General features: G+C 44.4%; 1 protein-coding gene across 1 annotated transcript; it reads left to right on the forward strand.

The window, feature by feature from the left end:
* The first annotated feature begins 1,942 nt into the window (after positions 1-1,942).
* Positions 1,943-14,089, forward strand: LOC111554027 (cytochrome P450 2G1). Its single transcript, XM_023229277.1, has 9 exons — positions 1,943-2,122; positions 2,715-2,877; positions 5,095-5,244; positions 6,937-7,097; positions 7,677-7,853; positions 9,153-9,294; positions 12,083-12,270; positions 12,382-12,523; positions 13,908-14,089. Exons 1-9 carry the CDS (start codon positions 1,943-1,945, stop codon positions 14,087-14,089), a joined length of 1,485 nt encoding a protein of 494 aa, XP_023085045.1.
* Positions 14,090-22,058: the final 7,969 nt, after the last annotated feature.

Raw genomic sequence — 22,058 nt, forward strand, 5'->3', positions numbered from 1 at the left:
GGCTTCCTATCTGGAGGTGGGATGGTGAAGGGAGCTGTTCTAAGAGTACTTGCTCTCTCCCTTCCTGTCTGAATCAGAAAACCAGACACAGAACCAACCACCTTCACCACACACACACCACCACCACAAGACAGTTAAGAGATTAGTCCTGAATGTGTGTTAAGTGCTGGGGGGTGAGGATCAGAATGGGATGGGGAGGCGAAAGCTAAGAGAGTCAAAGGAGATGGGCTGAGCTGAGTCTCTACTCCAAGAAAGACATTCTAGCAGCAGATCCAAGAGACAAAAAGTGATACTGTCTGTGAGTCACTCAGTTTTCCCAGAATTTCCACCACTTCTGGACACAGGATGCCTCGGCTCAGCCAGCCAAGCCTACAGAAACCTTGAGGGATTCAGCTTCCGAGTCTGAGAATACAGTCGCATGAAAAGGACATTGAATTCTGTTAAATAGTATATGTGGGTAGGATATAATATCCAGGAAATTCATTTCAGGACAATAAGGCTTTGAAAATATTTGGTGTAGAAAAGGTAGTGAATCACTTTTTAGATTATAAGAAACGCAATCACTAATTGCGCTGGAGGAGACATTCCCCTCCAGAGACTGCGGTTCAGGGGTGATCCCTACACCTTAGACTTTCCAAATACACACACACACACACACACACACACACACACACTACAGCAAAGTTCTTTTTATTTCTTTTTTTAAATTTGATACAGCAAAGTTCTGATACACCAACACAGGTAATCTTTGATTATTGTTATTTAACATTATCTTGAGTAGAAAACAAGAACTTTTTGAACAAAATCCTTTCAATTGATTTATTTCTCTTGTTTTCTAAATCTTCAGCTTACTTGCCTTATTGACATTCTAGTGTTCCATTACACAGTAGGGTGGCTGTAGTTAACGATAATACATTGCATATTTCAAAACAGGTAGAAGAGAGGATTTTTAATCTTCTTACCACAAAGAAATGACAAAAGTCTCAGTAATGGATATAATAATTACCCAAATTTGATTCTTATACATTGCATACATGTATCAAAACATCACACTGTACCCCACAAATATGTACAATTATTGTATCAATTTAAAAAATTTCATAACTGATTAATTAGGGTTATCCTTAATTAAATAATGAACAAAGAGTTTTCCTTGTTGTCTATCTAAAACAACATGATCTGCCAGCTGCAGTGGCTCACACCTGTAGTTCCAGCACTTTGGGAAGCTGAGGGGCGTGGATCACTTGAGGCCAGGAGTTCAAGACCAGCCTGGCCAACATGGTGAAACCGCATCTCTACAAAAATACAAAAATTAGCTGGGCATGGTGTTATGCACCTGTAGTCCTAGCTACTTGGGAGGCTGAGGCATGAGAATAGCTTGAACATGGGAGGCAGAAGTTGTAGTGAAATGAGATCACGCCACTACACTCCAGCCTGGGTGACAGAGTGAGAATCTGTCTAAAATAAAATAAAATAAAATAATACAAATAAAACAACATGGTTTCCCTATTTGATAGATGGTGAAACAAGTCCCAGAGGTTAAGTGACTTGCCCAGTGAAGAAAAGACAGAGCTGCCACTTGTACCCAGATTGTTTGGATCCTAAAACCAAAAGCCTAAAAAGAGAATAATCTGCCTCTTTACACCCCACCAAGAAATTCTGTCAATTCTGTTGAGCTGAGAGAGAAGAACAGGCAGACTGGAAATATGAAGAAAGGGGAATGGCCCCAGAGGATTTCCCTGTGTGAATTCAATTTACCCTTATTCAGATGGGAGATTATAGGTTATATAACCACCCCCCAAATAAAGCAATCTCTTCTCCAATGACATTCAAACCCGGAAAACTTGAATCCCAGGGTGTTCAGATTTCGGTATAAGCTGATCTCCCAGGACCTATTTAGGCAGGATCTGGTGCCCAGGACGGAACCTGTTGACCTGGCACCATGGAGCTGGGAGGGGCTGTCACCATCTTTCTGGCACTCTGCTTGTCTTGCCTGCTCATCCTCATTGCCTGGAAACGAATGAATAAGGCAGGAAAGCTGCCCCCAGGTCCTACACCAATTCCTTTTCTGGGGAACCTGCTGCAAGTTCGAACTGACGCTACGTTTCAGTCTTTCATGAAGGTGAGTGTGTCTGTCTCCTCTAACAAGGCTAAGAGCAACTAATCCTATAGCCAGATTCACATAGAACCTTATGCCTTCTAAAGATAGACTCTCAGAAGCACAGACTTTGCAAATCTTAGAATTCTGAAATTCTAGAATCCTAAAATGTTGGAAACACACATTCTCAGTGCACTGAAATAAGACTTTCATGATCTCAGGACTTTGGAATCACAGTACCTTATATTTTTAAACACAAGGACTCTTTGACTCAGGTTGTCTTAGCACTTTGAGACTTGGTATCACGAAGTCTTCAGATTCTAGAAATTTAACATTTCAGAGAGAGAAGTATGAAACTTGGAATTTATCGAATCCAGGTCCATTATTTTATAGATGAGAACAGTAAGTCTTATGCGGAGGGATGAGCTTTTGCCTAGGATGATAGAAGCCAAGATTTCTGCGCCTGTTTCCCAATAGTCCTTCCAAGCCCAGATTTACCTTGATTCCTTAGTACCATGTTTATATCCCCCTGAAATCGCCATCCTCTAAAATCCTCGATTGGCCTATACTTGGTACTCCAATCAGCCCCTCCTCTTGTGTTTTCCTTCACTCCAAGCTCAGGGAGAAATACGGCCCTGTGTTCACTGTGTACATGGGTCCCCGGCCAGTGGTGGTTTTATGTGGACATGAAGCAGTGAAGGAAGCCTTGGTAGACCAAGCGGATGAGTTCAGTGGCCGTGGAGAACTGGCTTCAATAGAGCGAAACTTCCAAGGTCATGGTAGGTAGCAACAACAACAAAAACAATAAAACCAGACATGACTGCAGTGCACTCCCTCTATGCCAGGTTCTTTGGTAAGTAAGTACTCTACATGACTGATTGCATTGACTCTCTTAGGAGAGCTGTAACATTATACTAATGTTGTCAATGAGAAAGCTAAACTAGGCAGGGTGTGGTGGCTCACGCCTGTAATCCCAGCACTTTGGGAGGCTGAGGCGGGTGGATGACCTGAGGTCAGGAGTTTGAGACCAGCCTGGCTAACATGGTGAAACCAGTTTCTACTAAAAACTAAAAATAAAAATTAGCTGAGTGTGGTGTCGTACGCCTATAATCCCAGCTGCTCGGGAGGCTGAGGCAGGAGAATCGCTTGAACCTGGGAGGCAGATGTTTTAGTGAGCCGAGATCATGCCATTCTACTCCATCTTGGGCAAAAAGAGTGAAACTCTGTAAAAAAAAAAAAAAAAAAGAAAGAAAGAAAAAAAAGAAAAGAAAAAGCTAAGATAAAGATTAGAAGATTAGATAATGTCACACAGTAAGTGGTAGGATCACTTTATTTTGAGCCTATGCCATCTGACTCTAAACTGTTTTCTGTTATTTCTGCTCTTATTTTTAATGGATTAGTGATTTTTTTTTTTTTTTTTTTTGAGACGGCGTTTCACTCTTGTTACCCAGGCTGGAGTGCAATGGCACGATCTTAGCTCAGAGCAACCTCTGCCTCCTGGGTTCAAGCGATTCTCCTGCTTCAGGCTCCCGAGTAGCTGGGATTACAGGCATGCACCACCACGCAGGGCTAATTTTGTATTTTTAGTAGAGACGGGGTTTCTTTATTTTGGACAGACTGGTCTCGAACCCCCAACCTCAGGTGATTCGCCTATCTAAGCCTCCCATAGTGCTGGAACTACAGGCATGAGCCACTGAGCCTGGCGGATTAGGGATATTCTTTATGCACCCACTAAAGCTCTCATAGCCAACCTTATTTCTCATCTTCCTATACTCATACACATACCTAACCCATAGGTCTCTGCCTCCCTCACTTAAGTAGATCTCTTTTCTCCCAAGCATCCATCTCTAACTGCCCACATCCTTCAATTCCAAGCAGGCTCACCACATACTGCCTTTCTTTCTTTCTCTTTCTTTCTTTCTTTCTTTCTTTCTTTCTTTCTTTCTTTCTTTCTTTCTTTCTTTCTTTCTTTTTTTTCTTTCTCTTTCTTTCTTTCTCTCTCTTTCTTTCTTTCCTTCTCTCTCTTTCTTTCTTTCTTTCCTTCTCTTTCTTTCTTTTCTTTCTTTTTTTCTATTACCTTTTCTTCCTTTTGTCCGTTGATCCATATTCATCAGAAAATCCATTCATTATTTTTTCTATAAAAACATCTTTCACTCTATTATCTATACATCGGTCAATTAACTTTCTATTTATTCATCTACCCATCATTCCATCCATTCATTAATTCTTTCATCTTTTATACATCTATCAATCTCTCTATCCACTCTCCAAACATTATCCATCTATCTCAAACCATCCATCCATTAACCATCCACCCATCTATTAAGTCTTCCATCCATCCATCCCTCCATCCATTCATCCGTCCATCCATCATCCATCCGTCCATCCATCTGTCATTCCAGTCATGAACTCTTCCTTCCATTCATCAATAAAGCAAAATAATTTCATTAGATCTAGTGCATTGGTATAAGACTCTCATCAGTCCATACATTTAGTAATTTCTAAATGTTTCTTACTACACGGTAACTCCTTTTTTGTAAGTAAATCTATGTACAGGTGTGAGCTTCTGCATACACGTACGAGTATACATCCAGAAAATCCAAGTATTACTTAGAAAAAAGAATTAATATCCCTATTCCAGGGACTCTATATGGCACTCTGTCCATACATCCCTCCACCTTGCTATGCATTCACTCAGTTATTTTATTTTTTTATTTATCCAGTTCCACCCCTCTTTCCTGTAAGAAACACTCTTTGATCTCCCCCTATCATTCCTGCACTGATTCCCTTTTCCTCCACCTCAGTCTGGACTTTTTTTTTCCCCAAGGATCCTGGAGAGAGGGAACCTTACTCTCTTGATTGAGCCTTGAAGGTTGAGAATGGCTTCCTTGACAGCACAGTCTAGAGATTTCATAATCTGTCCCCATCACTGTCTAGCACAGAGTTGAACACAGCAAGGGGAGGGAGGCAGAAGCCTGAGACTGAGATCTTGGCAGGTGTAGCTCTGGCCAACGGAGAACGATGGAGGATTCTCCGACGCTTCTCCCTGACCATCCTTCGGGACTTCGGGATGGGAAAGCGGAGCATTGAGGAGCGAATTCAGGAGGAGGCCAGCTACCTACTGGAGGAGTTCCGGAAGACCAAGGGTATGGGGGCCACAAGGGGGAGGGCCACTAGGTGACTGGGTGGTTATGGAGCTCTCAGTCAAGAGAAGATGGGCTTTGGTGGGAGAAAGCTCTGGAATGGGAGAAGAGGGAAAATATTAAGAATCCACTGGGATTTCTGGCCAGCTTCCGTATTAAAAGTTTACATGAGCTGGGCATGGTGGCACGTGCCCGTAGTGTCAGCTACTTGTGGGGCTGACTCCGGAGGATGCTTGAGTCCAGGAGTTCAAGGCTGCAGTGAGCTATGATCATGCCACTGCACTTCAGTATGGGAGGCACAGTGAGACTCTGTCTCTTAAAAAAAAAAACAACAAAACAGTTAACATGGAAGACCCTTAGAGACCACTTCTCTAGCAACTTTAATCAGTGGATCTCAGGGGGGGTCTGTGAGCTCTTGATATTCTATGCAGATTTTGGCGACATGTGACTTTGTGACTTTTCTTGAAGACAGGCTCAAATTTCATTACATTTGTATATCCGTATTGTGGTAAAAAATACATAACATAAAAGTTACCACATTTGCCTCTTTAAGTGTCCAGTTAATTAGTGTTAAGTATATTCATGTTGTGAAAAAAATCTTTTAAGCTTTTATATCTTGCAAATCTGAAACTCTATATTCATTTCATTATGTTTTCAAAGGAGTTCAGTCCCACCATAAAATAAGGTCTAGAAACACTGGGATCTATAGAGAAAGGACACAGAGGCTGGAAAAAAAAAAAAAACAGAAAAATAGATAAGAGGTAGAAATAGGACACATTTTCTCTGCATCCAAGGTGCCTTGCTTGGTCTACATGGGTGATCAACAGGTCTATATAAAAGCTTCAAATGCCCATGTACCCCAGATATTATTCATAAAATTGTGTATCTGTGAATATGTGCATTATTCTGGAGAAATTCTTCCCATATCTACTGATCTTGTTTTACAGAAGGTGTAGGTGAGGGCAAGGGAAGAATTTTGTTTTGTTTTGTTTTGAGACAGAGTCTTGCTCTCGTCGCCCAGGCTGGAGTGCAATGGCATGATCTTGGCTCACTGCAACCTCCCCCTCCCAGGTTCAAGCGATTCTCCTGCCTCAGCCTCCTGAGTAGCTGGCATTACAGGCGCCTGCCACCACATCTGGCTAATTTTTTAATTTTTCGTAGAGACGGGGTTTCGCCATGTTGGCCAGGCTGGTCTCCAACTCCAGATCTTGTGATCTGCCTGCCTCGGCCTCACAAAGTGCTGGGATTACTAGGCATGAGCCACCACGCCTGACCAGGAAGGATTTTTTTTAATTGCCCAAATGGAATCATTGGTAGAGCTAGATAGAATTCAGGAACTTTTATAATGTGTCCCTTATCCCACTTCTCCCCAAATATGTGAGTCTCTAACATCAACACATTTATGTAATAATAATACAAAATAATGATTAAGCTCAACTAGCTTTTCTTGAGTGCTTACTGTATGCCAGGCATTGTGCTAATTATTTTATACGGATAATGATATTGAATTCTCATGAATCAATGAAATGGTTCCCAAACCAATTTGCAGATTGGACAATCTAGACCCAAAACACAAAAATGAAGTGGCTCACACATGCAATTAAGTACTAGAGCTGGGACTCAGATGCATCACTGTGACTCCACACCCCATATTCATGATGATTACCTCTAACATAAACAATTTCCACTACCCAGGTGCCCCCATCGACCCCACCTTCCTGCTGAGCTGCACCGTTTCCAATGTCATCAGTTCTGTTGTCTTTGGAAGTCGCTTCGACTATGAGGACAAGCAGTTCCTGAATCTGCTGCGGTTGATCAATGAGAGTTTCATTGAGATGAGCACTCCCTGGGCACAGGTGCCCACCCAGCCACCTCTCTGTCCACACACCAACCCCAGTTAACTAAGCACCTTCCTATACCCTACTTGATCCTCCCCACACCCCTGGGAGGTTAGTACAGTAGGTTCTCCCTCATTGCTGGGGGATATGTTCAAGACCCCCGTGGATGCCTCAAGCTATGGATAGTACCCAATTCTATAGATACTAAGTTTTTCTGATATATACATATTGTGATAAAATTCAGTGTATAAATTGAGTGCAGTAAGAGACTGGCATTCATAAGTAATAAAATAGAACAATTATAACAACATATTCTAACAACAGTTACGTGAATGTACTGTTTCTCTCTCAAAATATCTTATATGTAATATTTTTAGACTGCAGTTGACTGCACACATAACTGAAATGGTGGAAGGCAAAACCAGGGTTAAGGGGGAACTACTGTCTCAATAGGACCCAAGTTCCATGAAGCAAAAGGGCCTCACCTGATTCTTAGACCCAGCACTGGACTTTGAGCCCAGGTGTCCAACTCCAGACTCAGCCCATGCGGGCCCCTGGCACCCATCACTGACAAAGTCCCCTTACCTATTCCCACAGCTATATGACATGTACTCTGGAATCATGCAGTATTTGCCAGGAAGACACAATCGCGTCTACTACTTGATAGAAGAGCTCAAGGACTTCATTGCCTCCAGGGTCAAGATCAACGAAGCATCCTTTGACCCCCAAAACCCTCGGGACTTCATTGACTGCTTTCTCATCAAGATGCACCAGGTACCTCCTCTTCTTCCACTGGTCCCTCCCTCTCATCTGCTCAACCTCTAGTCCCTGCAACTTTCAACCAATCTGCAAACATTAAGGACAAAACAAAACATAAAAAACAAGCATTATTTCACAGGGTTTACTTTTATCTACAGATGAGTATAGAAACTGTAAAAGTATAAACTGTTACATCTTTGAAACAGACTTTGAATCTAGAAATTTTCGCCATTTGGAAAATTTAGGACCTTGGAAACTTAAAATCTTATACCTTACACATGCCAGAGAGTTATAACTGTAGTTTTGAGTCTTAGAATCTCAAAAACTTAGAAATTTTCTGAAGTTTAAAGTTTAAGTTAACATTTAAGTTAAACATTTAAGTTAAAGTTAAAAGATTTGAACATGTAGGGACATAGGTATAGAATTTAAATTTCCAAGGGCAAAGGTTCAATAACATAAAAATATAAATTTACAAATGTATAAAATTCTAAGAAATGATGATACAGAAGTATTAACCTTCTGAATTTGTTTAGAGATATACATCTATTTCTATATAGAGATATATCTGTTTCTATAGATATGTATCTCTATTTCTATATCTCTATAGAAATTTAGAATGTTAATACTTCTGTATCACCATTTCTTAGAGTTTTATACATTTGTAAATTTATTTTTATATTATCGAATCTTTGCCCTTGGAAATTTAAATTCTATGCACTACTGTCCCTACATGTTCAAATCTTACAAGGCATCCTACATTCTTCTTCTCCTTCTATCCTCCCTATTGTTCACTCCATCCCATCCACTCCAGCTTCTGCCTTGCTGTTTCTCTAACACACCAGGCATGTTCCTGCCCCAGGACCTTTGTTCTGACTGTGTTCTCTCCCAGACACGCTTGGTTTACCCACCTATTGTTTCCCTATACAATAGACAATAAAGCCAATGAGAAAATAAGACAATAGGCCAGGCGCAGTGGCTCACGTCTGTAATCCCAGCACTTTGGGAGGCCGAGGTGAGCATACTAACTGAGGTCAGAAGTTTGAGACCAGCCTGGCCAACATGGTGAAACCCCATCTCTACTAAATATTCATAAAAAGAAAAATTAGCCAGGCATAGTGGCAGGCGCCGGTAACCCCAGCTACTCGGGAAGCTGAGACAGGAGAATTGCTTGAACCCGGGAGGTGGAGGTTGCAGTGAGTTGGTGTCATGCCACTGCACTGCAGTCTGGGCGACAGAGCAAGGCTGAAAAAAAAAAAAAAAAAAGACAATAAAGACAGAAGAGAGTGACTCCATTCACTATCCCCTCACTCTCAGGATAAAAATAATCCTCGTACAGAATTCAACCTCAAGAACTTGGTCCTCACCACTCTGAACCTCTTCTTTGCTGGCACGGAGACAGTGAGCTCTACACTGCGCTATGGATTCTTGCTGTTAATGAAGCACCCTGAAGTGGAAGGTGAGTCCACCCTGAGCTGCTTATCTGGTACCTCCCCCTCCCAACATAAAGAAGACATCACCTTGAAAATCTAGAATCCCACGGCCTCAGCCTCTTCACCCTTTAGAACTTCAGGACATGAAACACGACATCCCCGACTGTGGGGGTCGTTTAACTTAATCTTCTACTTGGTGTCTGTGGCCTGTGGCTATTGTAACAAATTACCAGGAACTTAGTCGTCTAAAACAACACAAATGTATTATCCTTCTGTTCTGAATTTCAGAAGTTCAAATAGGCTTTCACTAGCTGACACCAACGGACCATCTGATTCTCTGTCTTTTCTGGGTGTTAAAGCTGTACTCCTTGTAATCCTGGGTTCACAACTCTCTTCTCTATCTTCAAAGCCAGCAGCGTAGCTTCTTCAAACCTCTATTTGCTTCTGGCATCACATCTTTTATTCTTTTTCTTTTCTTTTTGGAGACAGAGTCTTCCTCTGTTGCTCAGGCTGGGGTGCAGTGGCGTGATCTCAGCTCATGCAACCTCTGCCTCCTTGGTTCAAGCAATTCTACTGCCTCAGCCTCCCGAATAGCTGGGATTACAGGTGTGTGCCACCACACCCACCTAATTTTGTATTTTTAGTAGAGACAGGGTTTTGCCATGTTGGCCAGGCTGGTCTGAAACTCCTGACCTCAGGTAATCCACCCGCCTTGGCTTCCCAAAATGCTGGGATTACAGGTGTGAGCCACTGCTCCCAGCCTGACATCTTTTTTTCTAACTCTGATTCTCCTGCCTCTCTCTTATGCAGACACACAATATTATATTGAGGGCAAATCTCGGCAACCCAGGCTAATCTTTTCGTCTCAAGATTCTTAATTTACTGGCATTTTCAAAGTCTCTCTTGTCTTTTTGTTACCCTTATATACATGGCCTTCCAGGCATTAGGTTTTAGAGACTTGGAGGTGGTTCTCTCTGATGGCCATTATTGAGCCATCCGTCCTGCCAAAGTTAAATAGAATCCGTCTCCAATAAATTATGATCTGGTTCATTTGGGTAACTTTAGTAACGAGGAACTCACTACTTGCTTAAGGAAAATTCCCAGTTTTGGCCCCTCTCCTTAATAATGCAATTCAAAACAAGCCAAAGGATTTCTCCTGGTGCAGATGAGAGACACTAACACACTTCCACTCAAACGTTTCTAGTCTTACCTCCATTGTCTGAGTTGTCTTTCACTGGTCTAAATAATCAGGCCGGGTGCGGTGGCTCACGCCTGTAATCCCAGCACTTTGGGAAGGCAGAGATGGGCAAATCGCTTGAGGCCAGAACTTCAAGACCAGCCTGGCCAACATGGAGAAACACTGTCTCTACTAAAAATGCAAAAATTAGCCAGGTGTGGTAGCACACACCTGTAATCCCAGCTACTTGGGGGGCTGAAGCACAAGAGTCATTTGATCCCGGGAGGCAGAAGTTGCAGTAAGCAAGGATTGCACCACTGCACTCCAGCCTGGGGACACAGCGAGACTCCTTCTAAAAAAAAAGAAAAAAAAAAAAAGAAAAAAGAAAAATCAAATCAAATCAAATATTTATTGGATGCTTCCATGTGCCAAGCACTGTCCTAGTTCCTTGTACACCAGACTTTATGTAATGTTTACAACTCTATGACCTTGTCCAACCATCACACTCATTTTGAAGATGACAAAACACAAGTTCAGAAGGTGAAGTCACACAGGCCAGGTGTGGTGGCTCACGCCTGTAATCCCAGCACTTTGGGCGGCTCAGGAGGGCGGATCACGAGGTCAAGAAATCGAGACCATCCTGGCTAACATGGTGAAACCCCATCTCTACTAAAACTATAAAAAAAAATTAGGCGGGCACGGTGGCGGGCGCCTGTTGGCCTGTTGTCCCAGCTACTCTGGAGGCTGAGGCAGGAGAATGGCATGAACCCCGGGAGGTAGAGCTTGCAATGAGCTGAGATCGTGTTACCGCACCCCACCCTGGGGAACAGAGCAAGAGAATCCCATCTCAAAAAAAAAAAAAAAAAAAAGGAAGGTGAAGTCACTCATCCCTAAACCCTAAAGTGCAAAGAGGAGTAACTCAACCAGTGATGATCTTAATCAGTCACATAACCGCTTGCCATTTGTGTCAATCCTATCCTAGCCACCTAGCATGCCTCTTTCCCATTTTGTAAAAATCCCATATATGAGAGCCAAGTTGGCACCATGGCTTTTTGGTGCTTTTAAGTAAAGACCAAATGTCCTGGCAGTATTCAAGACTCCAAGCTGCCTGTCTCCCGATGTCTGACGAGTAATTGAGCACCACCAGTGTGTCAGTTGTTAAGTTAAAGAAGCGACCAAACAGGCCGGGTGCCGTGGCACACGCCTGTAATCCCACCACTTCGGGCCGAGGTGGGTGGATCACGAGGTCAGGAGTTCGAGACTTGCTTGACCAACATGGTGAAACCCCGTCTCTATTAAACATACAAAAATTAACTGGGCGGGTGGCAGGCACCTGTAATCCCAGTTACTCTGGAGGCTGAGGCAGAAGAATCAATTGAAGGCGAGGCGGAGGTTGCAGTGAGCCAAGATCGTGCCATTGCACTCCAGCCTGTGTGACAGGCTACTTAAAAAAACAAACAAACAAACAAACAAAAAAACAAAAAAGAAGCAACCAAACATGCATGGGTTGCATCTGAGATCTCTTTCTGTTGGAGCTAGGAATGCATGATTTGCTCTGGCTTCCCTAACAAAAACACCTCCTGTGTTTTGTTTTGTTTTTTTCTCTGTTCTCCACTTTATTTTCTGGCCCCTTCCAGCTAGGATCCATGAAGAAATTAACCAGGTGATTGGACCACACCGGCTCCCAAGTGTGGATGACCGGGTCAAGATGCCCTACACAGATGCCGTCATCCACGAAATACAGAGACTGGTAGACATCGTGCCCATGGGTGTCCCCCACAACGTCATCCGGGACACTCAATTTCGAGGCTACCTTCTGCCCAAGGTGGGGTTGCACCCTCATTGCCTCCCTTCCACTGCACTCCTCTCTCCCCCTGGTTCTCTACCCCTGTAGTCCAACACTGATTTCTCCTAATTGCCCCCATTTTCACCCCAGGGCACAGACGTATTTCCCCTGCTTGGCTCTGTCCTCAAAGACCCCAAATACTTCCGCTACCCGGATGCCTTCTATCCCCAGCACTTTCTGGATGAGCAGGGCCGCTTCAAGAAGAATGAAGCCTTTGTGCCTTTTTCCTCTGGTAGGTTTCTCTGGTCTGACTTCCCCCAGGCATGTGCTAAACCCACCCCTCAGCCACTGATCTGTATTTGAAGTTCAAGTCACAATGTGAATTTGAAGGTTATATCTTACAGCCATAAAGTTTTAGAATCCCAGAATTAGTAAATATTGGAACGATTAACCCTGATAATTAGGAAAAAAAAAGTTAGGATGGTAATAGCACTAAACAGGGCATAAACCAACTGGCTGCTAAGAACAAAATAAGACATATTTTCTATGTTTCCAGTCAGATAGCCTCTGAACCTTTGCCATTGATCTACAAAAGCAGCCATAGACAATATGTAAATGAATGAGCGTGTGTGAGCCTGAAAAACTGTTTATGGACAATGAAATTTGAATTTTGTTTTATCTTTATATATTACAAAAGAGCCTTTTTTCCCCAACCATTTTAAAATGCCAAAAGCATTCCTAGTTTGTAGGCTGTATGAACACAAGCAGCAGGGCAAATTTGCCCAACAGGCAGTTATTTGCCTACTCATGGCATAAAACCTATATGCAGCAACATTTTAAGGGTATGTTGGCAGGGCAGAGTGGCTCACACCTGTAATCCCAGCACTTTCAGAGGCCGAGGCAGGCGGATCACTTGAGGCCAGGAGTTCGAGACAAGCCTGGCCAACATGGTGAAACCCTATCGTTACTAAAAATACAAAAATTAGCGAGGCATGGTGGCCTGCGCCTCTAATCGCAGCTACTCTGGAGACTGAGGCACAAAAAATCACTTGAACCCAGGAGACCAGGTTGCAGTGAACCGAGATCATGCCACTGCACTCCAGCCTGGGAGACACAGTGAGACCCGGTCTCAAACAAAAAACAACAACAAAAAGTGTATGTTGTTTGGATCCTGGAGTCAGGGCAGCAGTTGGGAACCTGGACTCCACTCCACCTTTTAGAAATGGTGGGGCCTTGGGTGAGTCACTTCAGCCCCCGTCTGTGAAACAGGGATTCATCCCTCCAAACGACTGGAAGAGCGGCTTACAAACAGTAGGTGTTATTAACGGTGAGTTTTCACTTTTTTTCTCACCAGTGTCTGGCACCTAATAGGCATTTGACAAACCCTTGAGGAACTGAAATGAACACAACCTTGAAACTCATGGATCCTATAGAACCATTCCCTCTTGGAATAGGATGGAATCAGAGACATCAGAGAAGTAGCAGGTCCTAGCTGAGCCTACCTATAGACACCCACTAAGCCTGTGTAACACCCCTTTATAAAGCAGACACAGTCATGAGCCCTGAGGTGCTGATGAGGCAGCTGAGGCTCAGTGGGGTGGTCAGTCCAGACACCCCCGACACCCCATGACCTGTGCAGGTGCGACCCTTCCTTCTGTCCTCCCCTGTGCCTGCAGGAAAGCGCATCTGCCTGGGCGAGGCCATGGCCCGAATGGAACTCTTTCTCTACTTCACCTCCATCCTTCAGAACTTCTCTTTACGCTCGCTGGTGCCACCTGGGGACATCGATATCAACCCCAAGCTCTCAGGCTTTGGCAACATCCCCCCGACCTATGAACTCTGCCTCGTGGCCCGCTGAGCGCCACCTCCTGCGGGGCAAGGAGGAAGTGGGGAAGAACGCAGCTCTCCTCTCATGTTCAGGAGCACCCCTTTTCCTCATCTTACTAATCCTCACAGCATCCCTAAGAGAAGGCACTATGATTACAGAGTCAGCCAGGGTCACCTGAGAATGTACAGCTGCGTGTCTTCCCCTCCCATAGAAGAGCAACGCCCTGTGCAAGATTTGCACCTCTGCCTGCAGGTTTCACGGTCACATGGTCACTGTGGCTTAGGTTTCTGGCTGCATCAAATTCTTAGTGTAGACCCTGTGTCTTCATGTTGTCCCTTTTTGTGTGTGCTGTGATTTTGACCAAAATGTAGTCTAAAATCCTGTCTGCTTGGTTCTCGTCTTTACCCACCAGCCCCCGAAAAGTCAACAAAGACCTCAAGTCTGTTGAGTGTAGCAAGTTTATTGTGTATTGTGTGTGACAGCGACGTAGGGTATAGTCAACAGCTTGAAATGTCTTTCTTGACTTGTTATTAGTTATAGTTTCTGCCAGCTCCCCTCCAGTGACTTCCCCTGGGTAAAATGTCCCATCCTCACCCATCTTGCTGACTCATTACCTTTCTCCACCACCATCTCTTCTTTTTTTTTTTTTTTTGAGACGGAGTCTCGCTCTGTCACCCAGGCTGGAGTGCAGTGGCCGGATCTCAGCTCACTGCAAGCTCCGCTTCCCGGGTTTACACCATTCTCCTGCCTCAGCCTCCCGAGTAGCTGGGACTACAGGCGCCCGCCACCTCGCCCAGCTAGTTTTTTGTATTTTTAGTAGAGACGGGGTTTCACCGTATTAGCCAGGATGGTCTCGATCTCCGGACCTCATGATCCGCCCATCTTGGCCTCCCAAAGTGCTGGGATTACAGGCTTGAGCCACCGCACCCGGCCTCTACCACCATCTCTTCTAATCTTCCTTTCTGGTTGCTCTCAGTTGAACTCCCAATTCCAAATACTCCCCAGTCCATTTGTTTGTTTTGAGATGTAGTCTTACTCTGTGGCCCAGGCTGGAGTGCAGTGGCACCATCTAGGCTCACTGCAACTTCCGCCTCCCGGGTTCAAGCAATTTTTGTGCCTCGGCCTCCCAAGTAGCTGAGATTACAGGCATGTGGCACTGCACCTGGCTAATTTTTGAAATTTTAGTAGGGATGGGGTTTCGCCATGTTGCCCAGGCTGGTCTCGAAATACTGACCTCAAGCGATTCACCCACCTTGGCCTCCCAAAGTGCTGGGATTACAGACGTCAGCCACCATGCTTGTCCTCCCCACTCCGTTTTTGAGGATAGCTCAGTTGTTCCCACCTTCTATCATTCCCTTTCCAAACTCTATTAACTGACAACAACGTTCCCTCTTTTTCATTTATTCAGCCAATATTTGAATACCCAACATGTGCCAGCATAGTCTTCAGGGACTTGGAATCCATCAGTAAGTAAGCAAAACAGACAAAAACTCCTGCCTTCAAGGAGGTTACATTCTAGTAAGGAAGGTGAACAATAGAACACACATGAAATAAATATGTGAAAGACACACTGCGTTAGAAAAGCAAGGCTGGTAAGTGGGATACACATTCTGTGATGGAATTGTAAATGGATGGTTGGGGTGGTTTCACAAGGTGATGGAGCAACAAGCCATGAAGATATCTGGGAAGGGAGTGTTCCTGGCAGAATGATTAAAAACAGCAGCAGCCGGGCGCGGTGGCTCACGCCTGTAATCCCAACACTTCGGAGGCCAAGGCGGGCGGATCACGAGGTCAGGAGATGGAGACCATCCTGGCTAACACAGTGAAACCTCGTCTCTACTAAAAATACAAAAAATGAGCTGGGCGTGATGGCGGGTGCCTGTAGTCCCAACTACTCAGTAGGCTGAGGCAGGAGAATAGTGTGAACCTGGGAGGCAGAGCTCGCAGCGAGTCAAGATCCTGCCACTGCACTCCAGCCTGGGCGACAGAACGAGACACCATCTAAAAACAAAAACAAAAGCAAAACAAAACAAAACAAACAAAAAAATGGCAGCGACCGGGCGCAATGGTTCGCGCCTGTAATCCTCATACTTTGGGAGGTCAAGGTGGGCATGTCGCCTGAAATCAGGAGTTTGAGACCAACCTGACCAACATGGTGAAAACCCCATCTCTATGAAAAATACAAAAGTTAGCTGGGCTTGGTGGCAGGTGCCTGTAATCCCAGCTACTCAGGAGGCTGAGGCAGGAGAACCCGTTGAACCTGAGAGGCAGAGGTTGCAGTGAGCTGAGATTGCACCACTGCACTCCAGCCCGGGCAACAGTGCGAGATCCCGTCTCAAACAAACAAACAAACAAACCAGCAGAATCCTAAGGCAGGAGGCTGTGTGTATCCAGGAATCCACAGGGAGCACATGTAGCTGGCATGGAGGAGGAAGACAGAGTAGGAGTGAAGGAAATGAGGCCAGGGAGGTGATGGGGGCCAGACTGTGTGGGGTCTTATGTGCCAAGGTGAGGTCTTGGCTTTTACCCTGAAAGTGGTCGAGGTCTTTGAAGGGATGGTGAGCAGAGGGTGACATGTACTGACATATTTTATGGGGCTCACACTAGCTATCATATGATGGATATGAAAGCAAAGACCTATTAGCAAGCTACTGCAACTGGTGATGTTGACTCAGACCCAGCAGCAGCAGTGAAGCTGGGCAGAATATGGTAGATTTGAAACCTATTTCACTACCTGAGATGGTGGGATTTGCTACGGTATTGTACATAAGGTGTGAGAGAAAGAGGGAGTTCAGGCAGGAGTGCAAGGATAGCACCTCATCTTTGATCACTTCTTCTTCAACCTGTCACCTCCAGGGAACCTCAGAACCCATAACAGTCAGGGTTCCTTTTTTTTTTTTTTTTTTTTTTTTGAGACAGTGTCCCACTCTCTCACCCAGGCTGGAATGCAGTGGTGCGATCTCAGCTCACTGCAACCTCTGACTCCCAGGTTCAAGTGATTCTCCTGCTTCACCCCTTGAAGTAGCTGTGGTACAGGTGCGCACAATCATGCCCGGCTAATTTTTGTATTTTTAGTAGAAACAGGGTTTCACCATGTTGGCCAGGCTGGTCTCAAACTCCTGACCTCAGGTGATCCACTTGCCTCGGCCTCCCAAAGTGCTGGGATTACAGGCATGAGCCACTGGCCTGGCCAGAGTTCCTATTTTTAAGCAACATAAAGTGACTTCGGTTCCTTTAAGTAAAAAGGCTGTTAGCTACTGGAAGGTGATTGTTTAGCTCACAAAATTAACAGCAATTCTGGAAAAACAGGGTAAGAATATGAGTAGAAAAAAGAGGCTGTGGTAGGGGACCACCAGCCAAGGTAATGTTCACAGCTATTCGGTAGGACCTGCTGCCACACCACCCATCTCCTGGGTACTGAACACCTGACCCGCCCCCTGGGTACTGCCATGGGACTCTAGACCCACTGATGCCACTATAGATAATTTCCTGATTGTGTCTGTGTTTTTGTCTCACATCCTCATGATTAAGAGTTCCAGACATCTAGCCACATGTTAAAGCCTTAGGGTTCAAGGTGAGGTGAAGAAGAATGAATACCTCCTTCAGCTGTTGTAGTGGGAGGCAAAGCCTTACCTCCGATCAAGAGCCACATAATAGGAAGTACTTAGAAAATCAGAAAAGAGTTTTGAGACTGCGTGTGTAATAAACAATAAATGCGGCCAGGCATGGTGACTCATGCCTGTAATCCCAGCACTTTGGGAGGCCAAGGTGGGCAGATCACTTGAGGCCAGGAGTTAGAGACCAGCCTGGCCAACACAGTGAAATTTCATCTCTACTAAAAATAGAAAAAAAATAGCCAGGCATGGTGGTGCATCCCTGTAATCCCAGCTACTTGGGAGGCTGAGGCATGAGAATCACTTGAACTCGGGAGGTGGAGGTTGCAGTGAGCTGAGATAGTGCCACTGCACTCCAGCCTGGGCAATGGAGTGAGACTCTGTCTCAAAACAAACAAACAAACAATAAATACCATTATGTACATTATGGGGATTAGATCCTCTGGGAAGCTGAGACTTAGACGGAGGTAGGCGTCCATCATTTTATTGGAGGGAGGGGGTAACGCATGTGAAAGACAAAAAAAGGAAGGAAGCAGATGACACTGGTAGCAGAAAAAGTCTTCAGATCAGGATGCAGATCCAACACTTGTGAAAGAAAAGAAGGAAGGAAGGAGGATTGGACAGGGACAGGCCAAGACCACCAGGCAGAGATAACAGACCCATAATCCAGAGAAGAATGGTGTTAGGGATGGCTTATGTTGGGCACATAGGGTCATGCCCTGGATCCCAGAGTCCCTGATTACTATCTGGGGCTTCCTTGGAAAAGCATGGGTTCTGCTCCATGCTGAGGTGGGTCCTAATTGTGCTGCAACTGGGGACTCTCAGCTCACTGCACTTCTTGAAGATGATTGGAACGTTCTCCATGAATGAAGATTCAAGTAGCACATCTCTGTGCCCACCAAAGACACCAACATACAAACCCACATCATTAAAACCTTGGCACCCCTTCTATAAATAGAGCATCTCAGAGCTACAAACACACCTCGAAAGTACACAGCAAAATGGGCATCAAACATTTTCAGTTGCGAAAACCTTTTTTCAAATGATCTTACGTGCAAATAGAAGACATAAAGTGTCATATCATAGATATCATAGCATATAGAGAGAGTGCTATAGCATATCTTGCTAGCACACAAACATATCAAAATTTAACATTCAATGTACAATTTCTGCTGAGTGTATATCCCTTTCACACCAACCTAAAGTTGAAAAATTGTAAGTCGAACAATTGTAAGTTGGGGACTGTCGGTGTCATGTTTTGCCGTATGTTACAGGGACAACAATGTATTAGATACACATATTTTATACGGTTGTTTTAAAATCAGTTGGAAGCAAAATAAATATACATTTTCACTGTATTTTACTGTTATATAATTGCCTTTCTGGTGCTGTTTTTTTTTTTCACATGGATTCAAATTACAATTTGGGTCACTTGCTTTCAGCCTGAGAAACTTCCTTTAGTTTTTCTAGTAGGGTGGGTCTGTTAGCAATGAATTCTCTCACTTTTTATCTTGGAAAGTATTTCATCTTCTTATTGAAAAGATAGATTTTATGGTTGAAAAATTTCTTAGTTAACACTTTTTTTTTCTTTGAGTACCTTTAATATGTCATGCCACTGCCTTCTGGCTTCCATTGTTTCTGCTGAGAAACAGGCTGTTATATTAATGGGTTCACTTGAAACTGATGAGTCTTATTCTTTTCTGCTTTCCAGATCTTCTGCCTGTTTTTGAATTTCAATATTTTTTATTATGAAGTATCCATTTATGGATATCTGCATTTATCCTACTTGGAATTCATTGTGCTTAATGAATGTGTAGGCTATTGCCATTATTTCTCTGAATATATTTTTCTGACAGCTCAACCCCCTGTCAATATTTTTCTGGCCCCCTTTTCTCTCTGTTCCTCTTCTGGTATGTCCATTATGTGTAGATTGGTGCATTTAAGAGTGTTCCACATTTCTCTGAGGCCCTGTGTATTTTTCTTCATTCTTAATTTTTCTCTATGTTTCAGGTTGCACAACCAGCCACTGCAAAAACATGCCAAATTGTAAAGACCATCGATGCTAGGAAGAAACTGCCTTAACCAACGGGCACAATAACCAGCTAACATCATAATGACAGGATCAAATTCACACACAACAATATTAACCTTAAATGTAAATGGGCTAAATGCCCCAAATTAAAAGACCCAGACTGGCAAATTGGATAAAGAGTCAAGACCCATCAGTAGGCTTATTCAGGAGACCCATCTCACATGCAGAGACACACATAGGCTCAAAATAAAGGGATGGAGGAAGATCTACCAAGCAAATGGAAAGCAAAAAAAGCAGGGGTTGCAATCCTAGTCTCTGATAAAACTGAGTTTAAACCAATAAAGATCAAAAGAGACAAAGAAGGCCATTACATAATGGTAAAGGGATCAATTCAACAAAAGGACTTAACTATCCTAAATATGTATGTACCCAATACAGGAGCACCCAGATTCATAAAGCAAATCCTTAGAGACGTAAAAAGAGACTTAGACACCCACACAATAATAATGGGAGACTTTAACACCCCACTGTCGATGTTAGACAGCTCACCGAGACAGAAGGTTAACAAGGATATCCAGGACTTGAACTCAGCTCTGGACCAAGCAGACTTAATAGACATCTACAGAACTCTGCACCCCAAATCAACAGAATATACATTCTTCTCAGCACCACATCGCACTTATTCCAAGACAGGCATGGAACATTACTGATTATACCTTGTATGTCTGCATCAAAATATCTCACATACCCCATAAATATATACACCTACTATGTAGCCACAAAGATTTTTAAAAATAAAAATAATTGCATAGAGTCCTCAAACCCCAATCTCCAGTACTTTTGTTGCCTTGCCTCACCCCAGGACCACAATTCAAAGCCTCAAGTCTATCAGAATTTCTCCCTCCAGTCTGCCTCCTCTCCGTTTCACCTCACAAAATTCCAGAAGCTTCTGTAGTTAATAAATAAGCCAAAAGGAACTCCCAAGCTTGTCTGTGGAGTCTCACCCAAAGTTGCACCCCAACTGCCTAGCTGTTTCCCGTCTACCCACCTCCTCCTTTTCCATCCCTTCCGCACTAACCCATCTCACCACCTGGACAGACTTGAGAAAGCCCCGTGGTTTATTTGCAAAGTGCTCCTCCAGAAAGGGCAGAGGCCAGCGCCCAGGAGAGAGGCAGCCCTGGGAGGTAGGATGGCCCCAGATCCAGAGTAGTAAGAGGCCACTAGGGACAATGAGGAGTGAGGAGGCTGAGGGCTCTGTGGTCCTCATTCCACCCACCTTCCATTCTGCTGTGGCTCTTAAAAGACAAGTTGCTCTGTTTGTTGCCTTATTTCTGTGTTGGTGACAGAAGATGTGCCACACATTTGCACTGACAGAGTCCCTGCTAACTCTTCAGAGGCTACAAGGAGCCCAAAGCTGGCAGGTGCTGCAGAGGCCAACAGGTTAGCATCTCAGGGTTGAGTCCCAGAGCCAGCTTCCCATTGACCACAGGTTGGCTGATGTATCCTGGTGATAAAGATATTAAACTTGCAACCCCTCCTTCAGGGAAGGGTGGTGGTCCTGCTGGTGGAATGTGTGGAGGCCGGATTTATTTATTTATTTGTTTTTATTTTTGAGATGGAGTCTCGCTTTGTGCTCAGCCTGGAGTGCAGTGGCAGGATCTGGGCTCACTACAACCTCTGCTTCCTGCATTCAAGTGATTCTCCTGTCTCAGCCTCCCGAGTAGCTGGAACTACAGGTTCGTGCCACCACGCCTGGCTCATTTTGTTGTTGTTGTTGAGACCGGGTTTCGGTATATTGGTCAGGCTGATCTCGAACCCCTGACTTGAGGTAATCCACCTGTCTCAGCCTCCCAAAGTGCTGCGATTATAGGCATGAGCCACCACCTCCACCGTGGAGGCTGGATTTCGCCTGGTTCCACTGCAACAATAGCGCTAAGCTTTACCAAAAGGTGGCACTGCAGCATGGGGGATCGAGAGTAACTGGCAGGCAGAATTGGAGGCATCCTGGGCCCTTTGGGGATGAGAATTTATTCTGGGCTTCAGAAGAAAGTGGGATATGGAGGAGACATAGTCTGATGGAGAGGCCTAGCTCCATTTTGGGAGGGCTGTGGGGGTAGGGGATGCTGATTAGCCATCATTCATTCATCCATTCATTCCTCAGCAAATATTTTGAATACCTGTCATAGGCCACATGCTGTGTTCAGAGTACGGTGATGAGTAAGACAATGGTTTGGCCCTGCACAGAGTTGGCATTGAGGTGAGGAAGGCATTCTCACCAACGTTCCTTCCAGAAAAATCCCTAGGGACCTGACAACAAAAGCATCACACACAAAATGGCACAGATCACGTCTTC

This window comes from Piliocolobus tephrosceles, chromosome 21 (assembly GCF_002776525.5).
Source record: "Piliocolobus tephrosceles isolate RC106 chromosome 21, ASM277652v3, whole genome shotgun sequence".
Lineage (NCBI taxonomy): Eukaryota > Metazoa > Chordata > Mammalia > Primates > Cercopithecidae > Piliocolobus > Piliocolobus tephrosceles.

Excerpts from the sequence above, each read along its gene's own strand:
- LOC111554027 (XM_023229277.1), top strand. The coding sequence starts at position 1,943 with ATGGAGCTGGGAGGGGCTGTCACCATCTTTCTGGCACTCTGCTTGTCT. Across the intron at positions 2,123-2,714 it reads CGTTTCAGTCTTTCATGAAG|CTCAGGGAGAAATACGGCCC; the intron begins GTGAGTGTGTCT and ends CTTCACTCCAAG. Across the intron at positions 7,098-7,676 it reads TGAGCACTCCCTGGGCACAG|CTATATGACATGTACTCTGG; the intron begins GTGCCCACCCAG and ends CTATTCCCACAG.